The sequence below is a fragment of the Oncorhynchus masou genome, chromosome 20 (assembly GCF_036934945.1).
Source record: "Oncorhynchus masou masou isolate Uvic2021 chromosome 20, UVic_Omas_1.1, whole genome shotgun sequence".
NCBI lineage: Eukaryota > Metazoa > Chordata > Actinopteri > Salmoniformes > Salmonidae > Oncorhynchus > Oncorhynchus masou.
This window is the reverse complement of record NC_088231.1, coordinates 8,987,834-9,011,774: the sequence shown is the minus strand read 5'-3', so window position 1 is coordinate 9,011,774 and position 23,941 is coordinate 8,987,834. Positions and strand designations below refer to the sequence as shown.

Below are 23,941 nucleotides of genomic sequence, written 5' to 3'. Positions count from 1 at the left end.
TTATCACATTGTGGGATCTCCCTTCTACACCTAGCTGCAACATGTCTGAATCTTTAGCACCTAAAGCACCATAGCGGGCTCGGAACATAGCCGTTTCACATCCGTTACACCTATCTTAGTTTGCGGTGCGCGCTAAATAGCGTTTCAATCGGTGACGTCACTTGCTCTGAGACCTTGAAGTAGTAGTTTCCCTTGCTCTGCAAGGGCCGCGGGTTTTGTGGAGCGATGGGTAAAGATGCTTCGAGGGTGACTGTTGTTGATGTGTGCAGAGGGTATGCTGTTACATAGGCCCTCACAGAATAGCAAATATAACCTAACCTGACATTATCAGGTAGAAACTCTGTGTCAAAGCTCAACAAGACAGACAGGGTATTCTCAGTCTCACCATTGCCACCGGGTCTACAGTACGTCTCACCAAACACCAGGAATATTTTTTTTCATTTGATCCACCTCTACATTCAACACTACCACCCTTTGAGCGGTGCCCTGTTCCGGTGAGCAAAGCATGGCACAGGTTGAGCCCCGAGCAGTGAAGCACCCGCTTTCTCTGGCCGGAGGATGCACAAAAAAATCGAAACAATTACACTTCTTGAAACTTTCACAGATGTAACCGTTCCAGTTTGTCCTTTACCCAGCTTGACACAACGTATTGGTCGGACAAAAAGCAGGAATCCACTCTTTCCAAAAATCTCACTCCCACTGGTCCAAAATCTTTTCCGGTAGGATTCACATGGCAAATATTGGAAGTCTCTACCACACCTGTCACTGCAGGTAGGCCCACTTCATCCTGGTCTACATCGCCACTGCCCACCGATTCCATTTTGAGATCCTCAAGAGAGCAAGAAGACCTAAAGAAGACCTAAAGACAAGATTGTGTACTCCGGAGATGGTCTGAACTTAGCACCATTTTTAAGCTTTCGCGTCATCACACCTCCCATGCTGTTCTTTGAAATATGGTTCTGCCTATTACATTACACATCAAACTTTCTATTCATGATCACGGTCTTTCAAGCTCAGAGAAGACTTTAGAACAATTACCCTAAATTACCTAAAGAATAATGGCTTAACTAGATCCCAAATCTGTGGAAAGGACGGAAACCTATAGGTTCTAACTTCGAAGGAAGTCGATGAAACTAAGACCACTTTAATTGTAAATGATAAACAAGAAAACAAAAAGTCAACATATCAAAAGGACAACATTAATTTTTATTTATGAACAGATTTGATCACCTATTTATAGTACATAAAGGAACAGGTACCACCTGATTATGTCAAATGTTTTGGGGGAGTGGGTGTTATAAAGGTGTTATAAAGAAGGACATTATGTTTGTTATGAATAGAACATAGACAAAGAGAAATTCACAGGGGGAATATAGTTACACTTCAATGACAGTATTTTGGCTATGCCAGCACACCAAACAAGTCTATCATCTTAGAATGTGAGCACACCCAGATGCTCAACTGAGGGATTTAGTCATCACCAAAAAAAAACTCTTATCCCAGATCACTTCACGTGATAACTATAATATGTCAGCTAAAGAATGGTTCCCAGATATCCCCTGTGTACGTCTAAAGCCCCACTGCTATGATTTCTCCCCGTTGTGAATACTCCGATGTCTGATAAGGTTACTCAGGAAGGAGAAGCTCTTGTAACATAGTTTGCACTTGAAGGGCCTCTCCTTGGTGTGAACGGTCTGGTGCCTCTTCACATAAGTCGCCTCAGTGAAGCGCTTCCCACACGTGGGGCAGGCATACGGCTTGTCGGAGTCCGTCCTAATGCTCGACTTCCCATGTTGTGACACAATGACGTCAGAGGAGGAGGAAGCAGGAGTCACCACCCTCAGGTGGTTAGTCTTTGAGCTCCCTCCTTGACCTCTAGTCATTGTTTGGGTGTTGTTGGGATTGTGTGTTGTGTTATAGGCTAAGTACCTCTTGTGGTGAATGCCCATCCTGACCTTGTCTGTATTGGTGGGGTAACCATGAGGTAACTGAGGAAAGCTAGACCCAGGTCCGGGTCTTCTATGAACCCATTCACCGCGCATTAGATGAGATTCTGAAGGAGAAGACATACTTCCTGAAAGACTACCACCAGGGGGGTCTCCCACCACTCTCCACGAAGGCTGAAGCCCAGGGTGACCTGCTCTGTTCATCATGGATACTGTGGTGTTTGTATCATAGGAACATGAGGGTCTATCTCTATCAGCCCCAGGCCCTGCTTCATCCCTGCACTGAGACTGTGAAGAGAAGGGTCTGGGCTGCAGACTGGATCCCTGACTGGAGCCTCTGTCTCTCTGATGACCACCAGGACTGAGGTTGTTCAGTCCACCTGTCCACTGGTTGTTTTCTGTGTGGTGGAGTCTCTGTCCCTCGTGGTTCAGTCCTGGTTCCGACTTGGGAAGGAAGCGCGACGGCTCCTGATCCAGGGTCCTGATCAGGGGCCAGGGTTTGTGACCAGCTGCTTCAGAGGTCCAGTCTCTCCCACCAGCAACACCGGATATCAGCCGGTCCTCATGGACTGTAGACTGTAAGCAAAAATTGAAGAGAAAAGCATAAAGTTTCATATACGAATGTTTTTGCTTTACACAATATTATAAAATGTTAACCACAGTCAAGCCCATCTCTAACACTGTGATTTAAGTACCTAACAATATGGAGCCATTGGAGTTTATTATGAAAATTGTCCCTGTGTGTTGATTCAAGAATTAAGTATAATGTTTTGGTTCGACTGACATAAGGAAACTCAGTCCCTGCAATGATACATACAAAAATAACCAAGTCAGTCAGCACAGAGTCAATGTTGTATTTAATTTAAAAAAATGTTCATACACTCACATAACGTGAAGTACAGTAGTTTTATTGCACAAAACAACACGTGACAAGTAGAATAACTCATTATGGTAACATTATGGTTTACCTTTTGTGTAAATCTGGTACAATTGCATTACACACATCTTCATGTCAAGTAGACATGAATTAAAGCACTGTAATTTCCTAATTAAAACACCTGCATCAAACAACAGGACAAGGTTCTCAATTTTCGTCAGTGAAGCATTTTTACATCATCACACCAACCATCACCATATAACCTACTCTGCCTTATCATACTCATTCTTTCCTCAGTTGACCTTAACCGGTTCCCTAATACATCTAAAACACTGGCAGAGTAGATGAAGCACAGACAATGCACTAGCATCGTCTGAGGTCTGGTTTATTATGAGTGTGTGGAGGATGAAAGTCAGGAAGTGACTGTGTTGTCGCAGGGTCCTTGTTCCAGTTGATAGATCCTATAGAAGGCAGGCTGAAGGCAGCATCTGTTAGGGGATTAACCTGAGGCATAATCAGTCTCTCTGAATCACAACTATAGGAGCAGGACGGAGCATTGCTAGCCGAGTCTGTGTCTGTTCTCTCCCGCGGCATACTGGCACCTCCCCGTCCCTGCGGTCTTAATCTACACCTTGCCCTGCTCTCAGCCAGTCTGTTGTCATGTAGACTAAGTTCAGTTGTTCTTTTGTGTTCAACTGTATGTTTCTAGTTGTGGTTAACAGTGTTGTTCCTCAGCCCAGAGTTGAGGACGTTGTCCCATCCACTGACCTCCACTATGTTGCCTCTGGTCCTGCCCTGCTCAGTGATGTCTTCCCCTGGGCCCTTGGCTGCACCCATCTGGGTCTGGGAATCCAAGATTGCCACCCAGTCTCCTCTGTTAGCCTCCAGCCAACCACCTGCAGGAAGAGGTTACAAAATACTTTACAAACATGGCAGAGAGAATTCTACATATAGAGTTCTACATTGTTTTGGTAAATTACCTGGTCAAGTTCATACATTCTTTTTTGAAACGTAAACATAAGTTGTATTGATTTCATTTTATGAACAAATAAAATTAAGAAATAAATGATATCCAGGCATTCCCAATGAAGATCTATTATTGTATGTAGGCTATATGTATTTCTCCCTTACCTTGCTCCCCCATCTTTAGTCCACTCAGCAGATCAATACTCTCTGGTCCGTCTTCTATTGTCTCCTTTTTGACCAGCAGCAGATCAGGCTTCCCTTCCTCCATGTCTACTGACTGTAAGAGATACAGGGTGAGAGGATGTTGGATTAAGAAATCTGATATGAGCACCCTGCTATGGAGCATCTTCTGATTGGGCAATGAGGGATTGCTATGACTACTATGAAAACATGTTAGTTGAGTTGACACTGCAAACGTGTAAGATGATTTGATTACTTAACACTCTTAACACACTGTTTTGCAATGAAGGTCTACAGTAGTCTCAGCAGCACTCTGTAGGGTAGCACCATGATGCAGCCGGAGGACAGCTAACGTCGGTCCTCCTCTTGGTACCTTTACTTCAATACAAAACTTAGGAGGCCCTTGGTTCCCACCCCCTTCCATAGACTTACACAGTAATTATGACAACTTCCGGAGGACTTCCTCCAACCTATCAGTGCTCTTGCAGCATGAACTAACATGTTATCCACCCATTCAAAGGATTAGAGAATCTAGAACTGAAAGCATAAGCTACTGCTAGCTTGGACTGGAGTGCATAAAATGTGGTGAGCAGTTAACTCAAAGAGAGCGAAAGACAATAGTGTAATGATTTTCGACAAATTCATTTCTTCAAAAATTAATTAGTTTCACTTACTTAACAAATGCAGCTGGTTATTTTAGCCAACAAACACCAGACTCAAACAGAGGGATACTATGTTAGCTAGCTGGCTATGACTATCTAACACAACACTGGAACTTTTCCAAGTGTAGGTAAGTTTTTGGTTTTATTAATCCATTGCCACCGGGGTCTCTGGTGTAACTGCTAAACTGCTTACTGACAATACACTAATGTTACTACATGATTGTAGCGTGTTTACTAACGCATTAGTTCTATTAGCTATGTTGACTAGGATGTTACTTTCGCTAATATGGGGACAATGATGTAGGCTGTGTGTAGCGGTTATGACATGGTTTGGAAAGTTTTCTTTGTCTGGTCACATACAGGTGATGTGTTGTTCACTGAAGTCCACATACCAAAGCAAAAGGTGAGAGGAGGAGAGTTTGAAAGTGAACTGTGTTTACGCGTCATCAGGGGTGTATTCATTTCACAGATTTCTGTTGAAAAACGCTTCTTAAACGAAAGCAAGCGAAAAGGGGGGGAAAAACGGCACTGACCGCCACTGGTCTACATAGTCTTATTCATTATGATCTAAAAGGCAAAACTGATCCTAGATCAGCACTCCTCTGAGATGCTTTGTGGATACGGGCCCTGACCTAATACCATACAGACAGCCGTTTACAGTTGGCTCACCTCAGTGAGACTGTGTGTGGTCCTGTGCTGCTCAACTGGTTCCTCTGTGGGTTCAGGAGGAGGTGTAGTCTGGTTGTCCTCCATGACCATGGTCCCATCAGCGTTCCCCAGACCCTCCTCACACCTCTCCTCCTTCACCAACAGCAACTCTGGACCCTCCTCCTCCTGGAACAGATTACACAGACATACACTCCCTCAGGTACATACATACACATAGATAATAAAACACACTTTAAAAATATTTTATTTTATCCCTTTTTTCTCTCCAATGTTGTGGTATCCAATTGGTAGTTACAGTCTTGTCTCATCGCTGCAACTCCCATACGGACTCGGTAGAGGCGAAGGTCGAGAGCAGTGCGTCCTCTGAAACACAACCCAACCAAGCCGCACTGCTTCCTGACACAATGCCCACTTAACCCGGAAGCCAGCCGCACCAATGTGTCGGAGGAAACACCGTACACCTCAAATCAAAGAATGTGAATATATAAGTATATGGATGAGCGATGGCCGAGCGGCATAGGCAAGATGCAGTAGATGGTATAAAATACAGAATATACATATGATATGAGTAATGTAAGATATGTAATCAATATTAAACTGGCATAATTTAAAGTGCCATTGTTTAATGTGACTAGTGATCCATTTATTTAAGTGTCCAGTGATTGGTTCTCAATGTAGGCAGTAGCCTCTCTGAGTTAGTGATTGTTGTTTAGCAGTCTAACGGCCTTGAGATAGAAGCTGTTTTTCAATCTCTCGGTCCCAGCTTTGATGCACCTGTACTGACCTCGCCTTCTGGATGATAGCGGTGTGACCAGGCAGTGGCTCGGGTGGTTATTGTCCTTGATGATCTTTTTGGCCATCCTGTGACATCGGGTGCTATAGGTGTCATGGAGGGCAGGTAGTTTGCCCCTGATGATGCGTTGTGCAGATGGCACCACACTCTGGAGAGCCTTGCGGTTGAGGGCGGTGCAGTTGCCATACCAGGCTGTGATACAGCCCAACAGGATGCTCTCGATTGTGTATCTGTAAAAGTGTGTCAGGGTTTTGGGTGACAAGCCAAATTTCTTCAGACTCCTGAGGTTAAAGTAGCGCTGTTGCGCCTTCTTCACCACACTGTCTACCGTGTCAGTGTGCACTGCGCCCGGCACGCCACAGGAGTCGCTGGGACAAGGACATCCCTGCCGGCCAAATCCTCCTCTAACACAGACGGCGCTGGGCCAACTGTGCGCCGCCCCATGGGTCTCCTGGTCGCGGCCGGCTGCGACAGAGCCTGGAATCGAACCCAGAATCTCTAGTGACACAGGTAGACCACTGCGCCACCTGGAAGGCCCTTAAATCATGGAGTATTTACCCATCCCCACTCAGTTTGAATCCTATACTATAGTTACATTATGACTTCATTGTTGTTAAACCCATCATGGTGGACATAAATATGATGTTGTGGGCAAAAACAAGTCAGCTATGATAAGTCAACAGTCATCATCAGACAAACCTGACTAAATTATTTTGACATGTACAGTATGTGTTTGTTAGTGTGTGGGTATGTGTAGGTGTATTTACTAAATGTTTATTGTTGATAAGGGTCATTCTATGAAATGAGTGCTTTTGGCATCCCTTTTAAGTAGAAATTGTGCACAAATATTACATTTTAAAAGGCCATTATATTAAATGAAGTGCCTTTTAAAATAGACCACATGGGTTTGTTACATAAAATGAAGTGCCCTTCAGTAGTCCACATTAGACTACATGCAAAAGTCTATAAATCAGATGTTTAATATGAATAAAGACTTCTTTGAAGATTTTAACCCACTTAACCCCAACACTTCTTCAAGTTTTCACCATCATTTTAAAGCCATAGTTATATTGTTGCTTTCACCAAGTCATTTCTGAAGATTTGTATTTATTTAATGTTATTAGTGATTCATTTTAAACCTGTTAAACTCTGAGCGATTGTTTTGGGGCCTGTACAGGGCCCGGTGAGTGTGGGGGTCAAACATGTATTTTTATCTGAAAATAGAAAGTGACATATCATTTGAAAACTACAGGCCTTGTCTGTTTTGAAATCAAACTCAAATCTTACTGCTGGCAAAAGCATAAGAATCTCCCCCCATAAAGTCCATAAATCATGGGCTATGGACATATTCATAGAGTATGCAGTGTAGCTCAAGTTACCAAAAGTGTAAACATTTAGTATGAATGGAAAGTGTACACCCTGATGGTCATTGTAAAGCAATGCATTTCCTTCACCATCTACATTACCTTGTATGCATCCTCCACATGCTCCGTTTAGCTTGCTCATCGTTTACATAAGTATTCAGACCCTTTGCTAAGAGACTCGAAATTGAGCTCAGGTGCATCCTGTTTCCATTGATCATCTTTGATGTTTCTACAACTTGATTGGAGTCCACCTGTGGTAAGTTCAATTGATTGGACATGATTTGGAAAGGCACACACCTGTCTATATAAGGTCCCACAGTTGACAGTGCATGTCAGAGCAAAAACCAAGCCATGAGGTCAAAGGAATTGTCTGTAGAGCTCCAAGACAGGATTGTGTTGAAGCACAGATCAGATTGGAAGCCACTCCTGAGACCATGAGAAACAAGATACTCTGGTCTGATAAAAACCAATATTAAATTATTTGGCCTGAATGCCAATCGTCATGTCTGGAGGCACCATCCCTATGGTGAAGCCTGGTGGTGGCAACATCATGCTGTGGGGATATTTTTCAGCGGCAGAGACTGGGAGACTAGTCAGGATCGAGGCAAAGATGAACTGAGCAAAGTATAGAGAGTGGCCAAGCCAAAGCCCGGACTTGAACCCGATCAAACATTTCTAGAGAGACCTGAAAATAGCTGTGCAGTGACGTTCCCCATCCAACCTGACAGAGCTTGAGAGGATCTGCAGAGAAGAATGGGAGAAACTCCCCAAATACATGTGTGCCATGCTGGTAGCGTCAAACCCAAGAAGACTCGAGGCTGTAATCGCTGCCAAAGGTGCTTCAGCAAAGTACTGAGTAAAGAGCCTGAATACTTATGTAAATGTGATATCAATTTAAATGATTTGTTTATTTTTTGCAAACATTTCTAACAACCTGTTTTTGTTTTGTCATTATGGGGTATTGTGTGTAGATTGATGAAGGGGAAAAAAACGATTTAATACATTTTATAAAAAGGCTGTAACGTAACAAAATGTAGAAAAAGTTAAGGGGTCTGAATATTTTCCGAATGCACTGTATATCATTCTTGTAAAATGAGAAATTAAGGTATGACATTTTGCACAAGCCATTCACTTTCAAATTGGCTGAGTTCCAATGGGAATTTGCGAATGTTTAGTGCACCAGCATTAGGTAAAAGATCCAATTGTTTTTTTTTGGGGGGGACGGCAGTAATTGGTGTAAATTTCAGTTTTTGTGGTCTGCTGTATCTTGGACTCTGTAGTAGTACTATTGTTTCTGACACCTTGATCTTAATCCCACAGTTCTTACCTTTCTATCTCTGCAGTGAAACAACAAGACAGATCATCAATGCCAGTGCGTAATGCGTCACCATCACCAAAATAATAAACTGTCCTCTGGCTCTGGTGAAATACCGGTAAATACTCTGAGCTGGGAGCAGGAGGACAGCCCAGTCTCACCAGACCCAATCTCTCAGTGTGTAAGATCCTTTGTGTTACAATTAAATTCTGTCTCTGACTTGAGGACAGCGTTCGGCGTTCCCACTGACCTCTGTGATGCTGTGTTGGGTCCTGGGCAGGGGTGCGGCTGAGATTAGGTCCTCCATGGCTTCAGGGGGCGCTCCAGCCTCTCCAGTCTGGTCGTCTCTTCTGTGTCTTGGGTCCTCCTCTCCTTCAGGCCTCTCCTGCAGAACCCCAGGACCTACAGCCCCTGCAGACTGACACAAGAAGAAAGGAGGTTATTCCGGTACATAAATAGAATTGGATAACAATGTCGTATGGAAGTCTTACAAGCTCCCCTATGGATGATAACTTAGGATGTACATGTAAGCTAATGAATAGCTGAGGGGAGACTTCCTGAAATAAATTAGACACATTTGATGTACTGTAATGTTTTTATGTTATACTATGACACTAACCTCTATCACGATAACATGCTGGGTTGAGGTTCCACTCCCCTCATCTATTGTTATGGGTTGGTCATCTCTCCACGTATTGTGTCCTGCTGGCTTTGCAAAGGTCCTGTGGCCTCCTGTGAGATGTCCTTCACCTAAGAGAGTGATTGGGGGGAAAAGGGGTGGTTAAGTTAGGTACTGTCAATGCTCAACTCTATATTGTACACTATCGACATTAACCACGTTTCCATCCACAGTTTTCATACAAGTAAAGTCATACCGCAAGGTTCCACAACTGGTGGCTAGTGGGCCAAATTTGGCTTTGGTTTTGTGGCCCTTAAAGTTTTCTGAGCAAATGTTTTATATTTTTTCCATTGTTGGACATAAGACTAAAATTTAATTTAAGAAATCTGTTCCCATGTATTCCCATGAAGAATAGAGACAGGCGATCGTATACGTAAGCCAGGTTTAAAATGATTATGTTTTAGTCAAACATTATATCTGTTTGTGCTTCTTGCGGTTCATTTGTAGTTTCCAAATTATTGGTAATTATTTTTTGGTCCCCTGACCACCTGCTCAATGAAAAAATAAATAATAATCGGGCTGTGGCTGAATCTAGTTGATGATCCCTGTCATCCCATGTAAAAAGAAATAAAGACAGCTGTGATGAAAACAGGAAGTTTCTGTACAATTTTTAAAATGCTGATCGATCATTTGCTTGCTCGACATGGTGGGATCTTTGTGTGTTGGTAAAATTAATTATGCAAGAAATGGTGGGGGGAAATATTGATATAACCAGTCACGTGATTATATGGTGTGTGGCCCTCCCACTATGACTCGGGAAACCATGCAGTTTATTAGGCTACAGATGAAATAAATTATGATGAACTTCATAGGGTGGTGAAAGTGGATGGTGATCTTGATGCTCATTTCCAATAAATATCAAGGGTCTTATTCTGGTGACATGATGATCGATGCTGTGCTGCCGTTTGACAAATACAATTATTCCCGCTCTTATCTATAATAATCTCATTATGTAGACCAGTCTACCCTCACTGTATCTGAGAGCTGTTGGATAGAGCGCACGTGCCAAGACCAGAGTAGGTACATTTGTCATTTAACGCAAGTTGTGACAAAACTACCCGTGGAGTTAAAAATGTGATGGAAACACATTAACCTTTTTTTCGGTTCATAAAAACTTAAACTATAAAGTATATTGTGTGCGCACTAAGTCATCAAGCACTGATTCTTATCCACAAGTCAAATTTTGTAATAGTCGCATGAAAAACTGTCGCCAATTGGATGGAAACCTAGCTAGTAAAATGTATTATGCTAGCAGTGGTGGAGAAAGTACTCAATTGTTATACTTTAGTAAAAGTAAAGATAACTTAATTGAAAATGACTCAAGTAAAAGTCACCCAGTGAAATACTTGAGTAAAAGTCTAAAAGTATCTGGTTTTGGTACACTCACCAAAAATATAAATGCAACATGTAAAGAGTTGGTCCCATGTTTCATGGGCTGACATAAAAAATCCTAGAAATGCATCCTAATCCTATTTAATGCAAGTACATTTTGTGTGTACCATATCATCACGCACTGATTTTTATCAGCAAGAAGTCCGTTTGGTGGAAACATAACAGTAGCTACATTTCCATCCAATTGGTTTAAGATTTTCATGCAAATATTCTGGAGTCCGCAAAAAGAAAATACGTATTTTCCCACCAGTGGAATGTTTCCACCAAATGATCTTGTCGTGGATACAAATCTGTGCGTAATAAGTGCACACAATGTACTTTTTCACAAGTTTAAGTTTTCATGTACTGAATAGAAATCTAACGTTAAATATGTTTACATCACATTTTCAACTCTACCAATAGTTTAGTCACAGAAACCTTTGCTTTAAATAGTACATTTGCATACTCTGGTCTTGGTACGTGCGCTCTAGCCAACACAGATATAATGCGAGAATATTTGTATTTGTCAAACAGCAGACAAGCATCGATCATCACGTCACCAGAATAAGACCCTCGATATTTATTGTAAAGGAGCATCAAGCTCATCCCCGTGCACTTTCACCACCCAGTGAATGTATTTCATCTGTAGCCTAATAAACTGCATGGTTTCCTGAGTTCTAGTGGGAGAACCGCACCATATCCTTGCGTGACTCCAAGTTTACTTGGATATGATGGTATATTATGATTTTATTACATCAATATCTGCGCATAATTAACTTTACCGACACAAAAAGATCCCACCATGTCAAACGAACAAATTATCTGTTGGCATTTATAGAATTGTACCGACACTTCATGTTTCCATCACAGAAGTCATTGTTTTTTTATTTATGGTAGACCTATGACTTTACTCGCATAAAAACTGGATGCAAACAATATCGTGTTGGAAAAATGCGCATATTTTCTTTATGTCTATTTTTGAATATTTGCATGAAAATCTGTCGCTAATTGGATGGAAACCTTGTCTACAATTGACAAGGATGTAAGGTATCACTTATAACTTCTTGGTATACTATTTATTCATTGATTATGTTCCATGCATCGCATTATTTAAAGTGAGAATGATTATTGGAATTTCAGGGGAACGGGGAGACCGCTCCCTGCAAAATGTACCTCTTGCCATCCCTCTGTATCGGTCGGGGACACTACTGGGACGACTGGCGAGCACGCGCTCCTGCGTTGCCTTCTCTGCGCGCTCCCGTGCCACATTCATTTCCAGTATATGTAGTTTCCTCTGCAATGCCCTGTTTTCTTTCTGGCTTTGAGTTATTTCCAAACGAAACACTGCATAGTCGTCGTCTATGAGTTTACATATATCTGCCACGGCTGAATTCGCTAGCATCTCCATGATGGAGGCTATTTGAGTGTGAAAAACCATAAAGTTAGCCATTGTTAGCTAACGTTAGCAGCTAGCTAGTGTATAACGTGTATCAGCCCTGTCTACAACGCGAATTAAAGACTACATGGGGTAAGCATGTGATGCTGTGCAGTTAAATTAATCATATCTTCAGTTCCATGGTGTTTAATAAAGGTCTAAAGAACAACAATAAAACCGCTAACATGGGAAATTGTTCTTGGTCATTATTTACCACCGTTAATACTGAAGAGAAAGGATGTTATTGGGTGGCGTCATAGCTCAGAGGGCGTGACTAAGTAAGACGTATGTGCGCTGTTCTTATCTCGGGTTCAACACAACTGGGATCTCAAAAAAATACGAGGTCAAATCATGACGTCAGTAATTTTCATGTAGGAAAGTCGGAGCCATAGAAAGTGGGCCGAGTTCTCGAGTTGAATTCGGATTTGGATGACCGTTCGAACAAATTTTTTCCAAGTCGGGCTCGTTTTTTCGAATGTGACAGTTGTTTTGAACGCGCTAAAATCGGGGTTCCCAGTTTTGAACGCGGCATAAGAACCACTCTACTGCTTATTTCATTCAGAGAGGGCGAGGCGAAGCGAGAGGTTTTACTCTACTCAAAATCTGTCCACGACTATAAGGCCATGAAGTGAGGAATTTTTGTATGGTGGTCAATCAGTCGAACTTGGTCAACAACAATGTCATTTCTAATGTGCTTACATGAGACTTATTTGATCTATCTGATTGAATAGAAGTAATGTTTAGGATGGTTAGGTTGTTATGAATGCACTGATATAAGTAGACGCACGTGGCATTTAGGTAACTTTGAAAAAAAAATACTTTATATCAGAGTTGTGCCTGTTGTCATAGAGATAGAGGACTCATGGATATAACCGGTTTTACCATGAACATTGCCATTGAGTGCTTTCACCATTTTAAAGTAATCAACTGGGTTTGGAGCAATCATCTAATAAAGACATTTCCTACTTTAAAATTGAGATAGCACTGGTCAGGCTGTCACAGATACAAAGAGGAGTATCTATCTCCTACCCTATCTAGCTCTATGGCATGTTGTTCACAAGCCTATCTTTCCTCTCATTGGCTGGAATAGTCCCACCGGATCTCGCCTCCTCCTGGCTGCCTTCCACCTTTGAGGACATGTATTTCTATTGTTAAAGTGGTCACTTGCCTATCTTGTCAATATAATAGATAATCTTTGTTAAATTACACCAGAGATGGAAGAGAAAGCAGACATCCGACTCAGTCATGCCTAGGTGGGATACAGCTAACCGTTTTCCTAAACGTAACCTAATTCTTCTAACCTGCTACGTTAATTATCCTAACTTTCTGCATAAGTTCTCCTAAACCTGCTATGAAAAGTACATTTTGACAAAAGCTGTGCTCCTTCCAGACAATCATCCCACTCCCTCATTGTCAATGTAAGTCAATGAAGTAGGCCAGACCCAGATGCTATCGCATTGGTGTCTATGGGAGCCACCCCATTAAGTTGACAGTAGCAACCATTTTCTTCAATGTCAAACTGCCTGAGTGAGTTTGTCAAGCATCTTTGATTACACCTCAACCTATTCATGATCAGTATCTTTCAGGCTCAGAGCTGACTTGCTTAGAAAAAGTACAATAAATGGCATAAAATAATGGGTTATTAAGGTGTTAAAGAAGAGGGACATTCTATTTGTTATGAGTAGAACATAGGCAAAACCAGGGGGGAATATAGTCTTACTCGTCAATGACAGTGTTTTAGCTATGCCAGCACTCCAAACAACAAGTATATCATGTGAGAATGTGAGCATATCCAGATGCACAACTGAGGGATTTAGTAATCACAAAAACCCTCTTAATCCAAGACACTTCACATGATAACTATAAAACTAAAGAATGGTTCCCAGATATCCCCTGCGTAAAACTTAAGCCACACTGCTACGATTTCTCCCCTTTGTGGACTCCTATGCCTGATAAGGTTACTCAGGTGGAAGGAGAAACTCTTATAATAGTTTTCACTTGAAGGGCCTCTTCTTGGTGTGACTGGTCTGATGCTGCTTCACATATTTCACCTTAGCAAAGCACTTCGCACACGTGGGCAGGTGTACAGCTTGTCAGCGTCCTTGCTAATTCTCGGCCTCCCACGTTGTGACCCAATGACCCCAGAGGAGGCAGAACCAGGAGTCTTTGAGCTCCCTCCTTGAACTCTCGCCGTTGTTGTGATTGTGTGCTGTGTTATAGGCCAGGTAACTCCCATCCTGACCCTGTCTGTATTCGTGGGGTAACCATGAGGCAGCTGAGGAAGGCTAGACCCAGGTCCATGCCTTCTATTAACAAAGTCACCAGGCATTAGGGATGAGATCCTGAAGGAGAAGACAAACTTGCTGATAGACTACCACCAGGAGGGATCTCCTACCTCGCTCTGTGAAGGCTGAAGCCCAGGATGACCTGCTCTGTTCATTATGGATACTGTGGTGTTTGTATCATAGGAACAGGAGGGTCTATCAGGCCCTGCTTCATCCCTGCACTGAGACTGTGAAGAGAGAATGGGTTGCAGACTGCATCCCTGACTGGAGATGTTTCTTACAGAAGAAATATGAAAAGCATGTGCATAAGCATGGTAGCAATTAAAAGGGGAACTTTTAGGAGCTCATAGGAACATTCTCAGACCAAAGTTCAGGACACAACATTCCACGTAACACAATACTGAATCCAAAAATTACACTGTTTTTACATTTACTGCACTTTTCACCACATTTGTTGATAACAACGTCTGAAAATACTATGGATGCGTTCATTAACATGACAATAATATTCTTGGGAAATGTGGGGTAGGTGCAACATAAGACCAAAAAATGACAATGTTATAGGTGAGAGGACTAACTGGTGACTCCAAACTGCCACACACCTCTCCAAAGTGTGCACTATTCCTAAGTCATTTCAATGCACTTTTATGACACAAAGTCTTCAACTATAAGGTGCTGTTTCGAGCTCTCCTAGTTGTGCCGTTCAGGAACTAGAGCAGAAGACTTGTGGTTGTTTTGTTTGGAACACAGCCCTGCATCCCTGACATCACACAATTACTGTTGTTTATGCTGGATTAGGTGGGCATCATTTGAAAGCTTATTCTATTGCTAACATGACTAGTTAAGTTATAAGATGCGATCTTAGTGTTAAGGTTTCACAGGGCAATTCAGAGAAACAGGTTGTAATTGTATAGAAATAGAAAGGAGTCATGTGAGGGTAAAAAAAAAATGTAAAAAGAAATGGGTAAACAACAATAACAAAAAAGATAAGCAAAGGCTGTACAGTAAAATGCTGTAAATGACATCTGAGTTTAGGCTCAGCGCTTCACAGCTCTGGATGGGTTTTGACTGATAGACGTTCTGAACTTGAGCACCACCCGCGACAAGAAGTTGCCCCCATCCCTCCCGCTAATTGGGCAACTTTTTCAGATGTTTGGTTTTCTGAGGGGAGCGGTGTGAATTAAGAGGACTCGATGTATTCTGAAAGATGAGACGTTGAGGATTATAATAAATACCGCTTTGATGTCATACTAGCAAGTCAAAATCCTGTCCAAATGTGCAATTCACATTTCCATATCAAAATCATGTCATAAACACAGTCAACATTTATGATCACTATGTTTGATGTACATTTACTAGATGACATGGCATCATACCCTCGGTTGTTCTGAACAGAATGAGTCTTTTCGCTGGGACAATTGTGCGCCGCCCTAAGGGATTCCCAGTCAAAGCTGGTTGTGACACAGCCTGGGATCGAAATCCGGGTCTGTAGTGACGCCTCAAGCACTGCGATGCAGTGCCTTAGACAGCTGCACCACTCAGGAGGCCCCCAAATCTGCCATTTTCAATCCATATACATACGGGTACAAGATTTAAGGGTTATGGCACTAACATTATCCCGCTATAAAACTCCAGTATAAACCTAAAAGGGACATAGTTGTCACTCTTCATCAGTGAAGCATTTGTACAGACACCATCACACCAACCATGACCATATCATCTACTCTGTCTCATCATACTCATTCTTTCCTGTTCACCTCATCCAGTTCCCTATACATCCAAACCAACAGCACTAACTACAAACTAACTAACTAGTAATACATTACATGTTTAGTTTATTAGGATCCCCACTAGCTACTACACATGCATCAGCTACTCTTCCTGGGGTCCACATAAAATGTAAAAAATACATGACAATGTACAGAACAGTAATAGACAAGAACATCATAAGATATTAATTCAATTCTAAATAAAGAGTTAGTGTCTTCAGGAAGTATTCCCCTTGCTTTTTTCCACATTGTTACATTACAGCCTTATTCTGAAATTGATTAAAATGTTGTTTTTTCTCTCATCAATCTACACACAATAACCCATAATGACAAAGCAAAAATAGTGTTGACATTTGTTAATTTATTTAAAATATTAAAAAATGAAATCATATTTATATAAGTATTCAGACACTTTACTAAGTACTTTGTTGAAGCACCTTTGGCAGCGATTACAGCATTGAGTTATCTTGGCTATGACGCTACAAGCTTGGCACACCTGTATTTGGGGGGTTTCCAAGAATGATGGAGGTCGCGGTTCTTGTGGACCTTCAATGCTGCAGAAATGTTCCGGCACCCTTCCCCAGATCTGTGCCTCGACACAATCCTGTCTCGGAGGTCTACGAACAATTCCTTCAACCTCATAACTTGGTTTTTGCTCTGCCATGCACTGTCAACCGTGGGACCTTGTATAGACAGGTGTGTGCCCTTTCAAATCAATCAGTTGAATTTACCACAGGTGGACTCCAATCAAGTTGTAGAAACATCTCAAGGATGATCAATGGAAACAGGATGCACCTGAGCTCAATTTCAAGTCTCATAGCAAAGGGTCTGAATACTTATGTAAATAAAGTATTTGTAGTGGCTTCCTTTCATCTTTACCAGAGCCACTGCCCAAGCCTGAAGCGGGGTTGTTTGGTACGCATACAGTCCACACAAGGTTTCCAAACGGCCAAATATTCAATGACACCCAGTGATATGGTGCAACAAAAATGTTTATTCTTCTTATATCTAACAAATAAATTATTCTCCAATCAACTTAAAGCATAGAATACATATTATGTCTGTATGGTCAAAAAACTATACCGCTCCCGCATCTAGCAAGGACTCCCTCTCCCGAAGGCCCAACTTCCTGCCTTTATCCTAACACACTTACCACAATACAATGAATAGGCAAAAGGGGGGGGGGGGGCAAAAACTGAGTTACACAAACAACAAATGAATATATCTCAAATCAGGTAAATATAAATCATAATGGTACGTACCTAATATTTCATCATTTACATTAATATTTAATATATTTACACAAATATACATGGAGCTCCATATGTCCAGTCTTTTACACAAATATGTCCAAATCGGCTCTAACAGTATTTATTTATTTTATTTGCAAAAAATTCTAAAAACTTGCTCTCGCTTTGTCATTATGGGGTATTGTGTGTAGGTTGCTGGGGATTTAATTAAAAAAAATTTTTTTTAGTATAAGGTTTTTTTAGTGTAACTGAATACCTTCTGAAGGCAGTATATATTTGAAAGCCACCAAGAGACAACAAAAATACTATTAACACACTATTCAAATATACATATTCTTATATACAGTACAGTTAAATAGGATTTTTAGAAAGAGGAGAAGCTCTGTGATACAAGATGTCTTTTAATCTTTTTTAAAGCATTCCACGATGACATGGCTCTACACATAACTGTGCAACGCATGAAATCTGTTTTTGGTTTAGGTACCATGAAGAAACCCATAGTGGCGTGTCTGGTAGGATATGTATGTCTAGAAGAGAAGTAGTCAATTTCCTCTCAACCCTCAACCATGAAAGACTATCATGTACGTTGTTGATGTTAGTTCTGTGTGCGCAGTTAAGGGCAAGGCGTCGTGCTTTGTTTTGAGCCAGCTGCAGTTTTGAAGGTCATTCTTTACTGCACCTGACCATATTACCTGACAGTGTCACATCTGCTCCTGCAACGCCCTCTACTGCTCATCATGTAGTGCCTTGACCTACCGCCTCCCCAAGTGCTCTTTCCCTCTCTCTCTCTGTGTATGTGTGTGTGTGTGACTGTGTGGGCGGAGACAGGTGTGCTGGAGTCAGAGCAGATCCCCACCAGCTGCAACCTGTTCAATAACCAAGACCTCTACTAATACTCAGCTGTGCCACTTCCACGCTGCCAGATCATAATCTCTGCTCAGTCAGTCTACATTTATAGCCGTTTGTTACTATTCAGATCCTGTTGTGCCCGTTTTCCTTGCCTAACGCTGTTTTCCTCTCTGCTACAGTTCTGCCCGCTCGGACTCTGGTCCCTGTCTCCAGTCCCACATCTCGTCATCCTGCTACTCTGTCCTGGATTCCCCACTCTACTACTCCCTTGGATTTCCCTCCGGACCTGCTTACCCTTTCCCAACCCCACTCGCTCCAGCCTCAGCACCTGGTTTCCAGCAACACGCCCGAGCTTCCCCTGACCTGCACTCCATCTCTCCCTTGTTTCAATAAATACCTTGGTTACTTTATCCCAGTCTTCTCGTCTGAGTCTGCTCTTGGGTTCCCCTGTTCCACTCCGCGTAACAGACAGTAATCAAGATGGGACAAGATCAAAGCCTGAACAAATGGTACAGTTGATCTTTGTCTCAAATGCAGAACATGTTTTTATAACAGACATACCTCTACCCATCTTAACAACACATTTGACAATACGACTTGACCATCCAATGTTACTCCTAGGAGTTCAGCTTCTTCAACTTGTCCAATGGTCGCACCCTTTATGCACAACTCCAGTTGAGGTTTAGGTCTAAGAGAATGCTTTTGGTTTAAGATGTATTTAAGACCAGTTTATTGTTAATTACCCATTCTGACTCTAACTATAACACCTTGCTAAGAGTCTCAGTGAGCTCATGTGTAGAGTGTGCAATGTGTAGAGTGCTGATGTGTAGAGTGTGCAATCATCAGTATACATAGTCATTTTTGCCTCTGGTAAGACAAGTAAAAATAGAGAAGAATAACAGCCCAAGGGAACTGCCTTGAGGGACACCGCACTGTACATATCTGATTTTAGAGAAGCTTCCGTTGAGTTCAATTGGATAAGTAACTCTCCAACCTTGTGATGGCAGGTGATGTAAAGCCATAAGTTTGTTTTTTCAATAACAAATTATTATCAATAACATCAAATGCTGCACTGAAATCTAATACAACACCAACTACCATCTTATTATCCATTTATTTTAGGCAATTCTCAGTAATCTGAGTCACTGCAGTACAAGTTGAGTGCCCTTCCCTAAACGCATGCTCAAAGTCACTAGTTAACTTGTTCTTTAAAGAATATACTGAACAAAAATATAAACGTAACATGTTAAGTGTTGGTCCCATTTCTCATGACCTGGAAAAAAAGACCCCAGAAATGTTCCATAAACAGAAAAAGCTTATTTCTCTCAAATTTTGTGCAAAAATTGGTTTACATCTCTGTTAGGGCGCATGTCTTCTTTTCCAAGATAAACAATCCACCTGACAGGTGTGGCATATCAAGAAGCTGATTAAACATCATGATCATTACACAGGTGCACCTTGTGCTGGGGATAATAGGCCACTCACACAATGCCACCAATGTCTCAAGTTTTACAGGAAGCGGGCAATTGACATGCTGACTGCAGGAATGTCCACCAGAGCTGTTTCCAGATAATTTAATGTTTGTTTCTCTAAAAACGACGGAGGTGGTTTATGGTAAAGAATTTGGCAGTACGTCCAACTTGCCTCACAACCACAGACCACGTGTAACCACACGAGCCCAGGACCTCCACATCTGGCTTCTTCACCTGCGGGTTGGTCTGAGACCAGCCACGTGGACAGATGATTAAACTGTGAGTTTGCACAACTGAAGAACTTCTGCACAAATTGTCAGAAACCATCTCAGGGAAGCTCATCTGCATGCTTGTTGACCTGACTGCAGTTCGGCCTTGTAACCGACTTCAGTGGGCAAATGCTCACCTCTGCGATTGGCCACTGGCACCCAAGAGAAGAGTGCTCTTCACGGATTAATCCTGGTTTCAACTGTACCGGGCAGATGGCAGACAGCGTGTATGGCGTCATGTGGGCGAGCGGTTAGCTGATGTCAACAGTCTCCAATTAGGGTGTAATCAGCCAACAATGTTTCTGGATTTTCCCTCAGCAGATTTAGTTTGTGATGTTGTTTATAATGTTCAGAGTTTTTTTTTCTGCTGGTAGATCAAATGGAATATGCCAAGCTCCTGCTACTGTTGTCATTGCTATTTTTAGAATTTGAGTATTGATGCATGTCAGTGGAGGCTGGTGAGAGGAGCTATATGAGGACAGGCTCATTGTAATGGCTGGAATGGAATGAAAGGAGTCAAACGTGGTTTTCATATGTTTGACACCGTTCCATGAATGCGAGCCTGTCCTGATATTTTTTTATTTTTATTATTTGACCTTTATTTAACCAGGTAGGCCAGTTGAAGACAAGTTCTCATTTACAACTGCGACCTGGCTAAGGTAAAGCAAAGCATTGTGACAAAAACAACAACACAGAGCTACACATGGGATAAACAAACGTACAGTCAATAACACAAAACAATCTATGTACAGTGTGTGCAAATGTAGTGAGATTTTAGCATTAATTTAGTATTAATACTGGAGCGATAGATGTGCAAGTAGGGATAATGGGGTGCAAAATAGCAAAATTAATTAGTAACAATATGGGGATGAGGTAGTTGGGTGTGCTATTTACAGATGGGCTGTGTAAAGGTACAGTGATCAGTAAGCTGCTCTGACAGCTGATGCTTACAGTTGGGAGTTGGAGATAAGTTTCCAGCTTCAATGATTTTTGCAATTCGTTCCAGTCATTGACAGCAGAGAACTTGAAAGAAAGGGTGCCAAAGAGGTGTTGGCTTTGGGGATGAGCAGTGACATTTACCTGCTGGAGCACGTGCTATGGGTGGGTGTTGCTATGGTGATCAGTGAGCTGATATAAGGCAGGGCTTTACCTAGCAAAGACTTATAGATGACCTGGAGCCAGTAGGTTTGGCAACGAATATGTAGCGAGGTTCAGCTAACGAGAGCATACAGGTCACAGTGGTGGGTAGTATATGGGGCTATGGTGACAAAACGGATGGCACTGTGATAGACTACATCCAATTTGCTGAGTAGAGTGTTGAAGGCTACAGAGAAGGTATGTTGGGATTCGAAATGGTCGGTGATCTGTTTGTTAACTTGTCTTACGAAGACTTTAGAAGGCATTTCAGTATGGATATAGGTCTATAACAGTTTTGGCCTAGAGTGTCTCAACTCTTTGAAGAGGGTGATGACCGTGGCAGCTTTCCAATCTTTAGGGATCTCAGACAATATGAAAGAGGTTAGAAAGGCTAGTAATAGGGGTTGCAACAATTTTGGCGGATAATTTTAGAAAGAGAGGGTCCAGATTGTCTAGCCCAGCTGATTTGCAGGGATCCAGATTTTGCAGGTCTTCCAGAACATCAGCTCTCTGGATTTGGGTGAAGGAGAAGCGGGGGGGACTTGGGCAAGTTTCTGCGGGGGGTGCAGCGTAGTTGGCCAGGGTAGGGGTAGCCAGGTGGAAAGCATGGCCAGCCGTAGAGAAATGCTTATTGAAATGATCGATTATCGTAGATTTATCGGTGGTGACAGTGTTTGCTAGCCACAGTGCAGTGGGCCGCTAGGAGGAGGTGCGTTTATTCTCCATGGACTTTACAGTGTCCCAAAACTTTTTGGAATTAGTGCCACAGGATGCACATTTCTGTTTGAAAAAGCTAGCCTTAGCTTACCTTATTCCCTGAAAAGTTGCATATCGCGGGGGCTATTCGATGCTAATGCAGTACGCCTTAGGATGTTTTTGTGCTGGTCAAGGGCAGTCAAGTATGGGGTGAACCAAGGGCTATATCTGTTCTTAGTTTTACATTTTTTGAATGGGGCATGCTCATTTAAGATCACGAGGAAAGCACTTTAAAGAGCAACCAGGCATCCTCTACTGACGTGATGAGATCAATATCCTTCCAGGATACCCGGGCCAGATCTATGATATCCTACCTCTCCTTTGTGTGTGTTTTTGTTTGTTTGTTGACTTTCCAATGCCTTGTACTGTCTTTCCTTTAGAAATCCTCCAGAAATCCTCCAAATCAATTCCTTTTTTATGTTGGTTTTATCCACTATTTCTCCTCATCGTTCTTCTCGTTGTCCTGATGCCCTAGTCCCTCAATCCTGCCCTTATTGCTTCTTGCCAGATGATCAAGATGACTTAGTAGACTAGCTAGCCTTTAGAGCCAGGTTGATCAATCTCTCTCAAAATCAAACAATGTTCTCAAAGGAAAAACATCTACTAATATCTCCAGATGTGGAGAACACAGCACTACATTTAAACAAAATAATTGAACAAAAATAATACAATTGTATGAATAGCTCTCCCTAACTGCTGCTGCTCAGTTAGATGGTGATCTCACTATACTCTATACATGGGCCGTGTGCATTTTCTGCTGGTGTATCATGAGGCAGCTCCTCTCTGAGAACCTCTTCCCGCATTGCGTACAGGCAAACGGACTCTCTCCTGTGTGGACCTTCAGGTGCATCTTCAGCCGGTGCTGGTGGGAGAACCTCTTCTCACACTGGGGGCAGCTGTACGGTTTCTCCCCTGTGTGGACCCTTTGGTGCCTCTTCAGGTTGAATGAGTGGGAAAAACTGGCTCGGCACAGGTGGCAGCCAAATGGTTTCTCCCCGGTGTGCATCCTCTGGTGCCTCTTCAGACTGGATGAGTGTGAAAAACTGGCCTGACAAAGGTGGCAGCTGAAGGGTTTCTCACCCGTGTGTATCCTCTGGTGGATCTCCACCTGTTTGGGGAAACTGAAGGCTTTCCCACAGAATAAACATGGGAAACGCTTCTCTTCGCCACTGGATCTACTGATAGCGTTACTACTACTACTGTCATTTGTCACCGGGCTTGTGTATCCATTTAGTGTTGAGGCACTGGCATTGTCTGAGGTCTGATTTAACATTAGGGGAATGTGAGGATGAAGGCCAGGGAGTGTCTGTGTTCTCCCAGGGTCCATGTTCCAGTTGATAGATCCTATAGAAGGCAGGCTGAAGGCAGCACCTGTTAGGGGGTTAATCTGAGACGCCATCAGTCTCTCTGAATCACAACTATAGGAGCAGGACGGAGCTTCGCTAGCAGAGTCTGTGTCTGTTCTCTCCTGCCGCATACGGACACCTCCCCGTCCCCGCAGACCAAATCTAAATCTCGTCCTGGTCTCAGCCAGTCTGTTGTCATTGAGATTATGTTTGGATGTTGTTTTGTTTTTGACTGTCTGTTTCTGTTTCTGGTTGTGGTTAACAGTGTTGTTCCCCAGCCCAGAGATGAGGACGCTGTCCCATCCACTGACCTCTGCTTGGCCATTGGCTGCACCCTTCTGAGTCTGGGAATCCAAGATGGCCGCCCAGTCTCCTCTGTTATCCTCCAGCCAACCACCTGCAGGAAGAGGTTAGAAAGTAGACATTCGTTTTTTTAAAGTGAATCACCTGGTCAAGTTAATTTATTATGTGTGCCTTTGTATTTAAACACAAGTTGTACTAATTTCATTTTATGAATGAAGAAAAAACCATTGCCTGGTTGTATCACATTT

The 23,941-nt window shown here is 42.4% G+C and overlaps 2 protein-coding genes and 1 long non-coding RNA gene across 7 annotated transcripts in view; 1 reads left to right on the top strand and 2 right to left on the bottom strand.

The window, feature by feature from the left end:
* Positions 1 to 1,185: 1,185 nt before the first annotated feature.
* On the bottom strand, positions 1,186 to 12,272 carry LOC135506850 (zinc finger and SCAN domain-containing protein 4-like). 4 transcript variants are annotated; one of them, XM_064926251.1, is made up of 7 exons: positions 11,996 to 12,272; positions 9,392 to 9,522; positions 9,023 to 9,190; positions 5,301 to 5,465; positions 3,955 to 4,066; positions 3,592 to 3,719; positions 1,186 to 2,522 (listed from the first exon to the last, which is right to left on the bottom strand). In XM_064926251.1, exons 1-7 carry the CDS (start codon positions 12,270 to 12,272, stop codon positions 1,584 to 1,586), a joined length of 1,920 nt encoding a protein of 639 aa, XP_064782323.1. In that variant the 3' UTR covers positions 1,186 to 1,583. The 4 variants fall into 4 exon arrangements, with proteins under 4 accessions (XP_064782323.1, XP_064782326.1, XP_064782325.1 ...); XM_064926254.1 differs by lacking the exons at positions 9,392 to 9,522; positions 11,996 to 12,272 and adding an exon at positions 6,085 to 6,323 and having other exon boundaries at positions 9,023 to 9,107; XM_064926253.1 differs by lacking the exons at positions 9,392 to 9,522; positions 11,996 to 12,272 and adding an exon at positions 6,085 to 6,570 and having other exon boundaries at positions 9,023 to 9,094.
* On the top strand, positions 12,263 to 23,699 carry LOC135506853 (uncharacterized). The gene is made up of 4 exons (XR_010450567.1): positions 12,263 to 12,350; positions 18,390 to 18,501; positions 18,590 to 18,919; positions 23,656 to 23,699. It is a non-coding gene; the product is annotated as an uncharacterized LOC135506853 (long non-coding RNA).
* LOC135506848 (zinc finger and SCAN domain-containing protein 21-like) overlaps positions 18,905 to 23,941 on the bottom strand; it is a 40,217-nt gene continuing 35,180 nt past the window's right edge. For both annotated transcript variants that reach the window (XM_064926248.1, XM_064926249.1), the window contains one exon: positions 18,905 to 23,787. In XM_064926248.1, coding sequence (XP_064782320.1) covers positions 22,775 to 23,787 — 1,013 coding nt within the window. In that variant the 3' untranslated portion in view covers positions 18,905 to 22,774. The remainder of the gene's footprint in view (positions 23,788 to 23,941) is intronic.

Coding starts and splice junctions, on each gene's coding strand:
- LOC135506850 (XM_064926251.1), bottom strand. CDS start 12,272: ATGGCTAACTTTATGGTTTTTCACACTCAAATAGCCTCCATCATGGAG. Junction 5,466..9,022: donor CCCAACACAGCATCACAGAG/GTCAGTGGGAAC, acceptor AATCTGTTCCAG/GAGGAGGAGGGTCCAGAGTT. Junction 2,523..3,591: donor CCAGAGGCAACATAGTGGAG/GTCAGTGGATGG, acceptor TTTTGCTTACAG/TCTACAGTCCATGAGGACCG.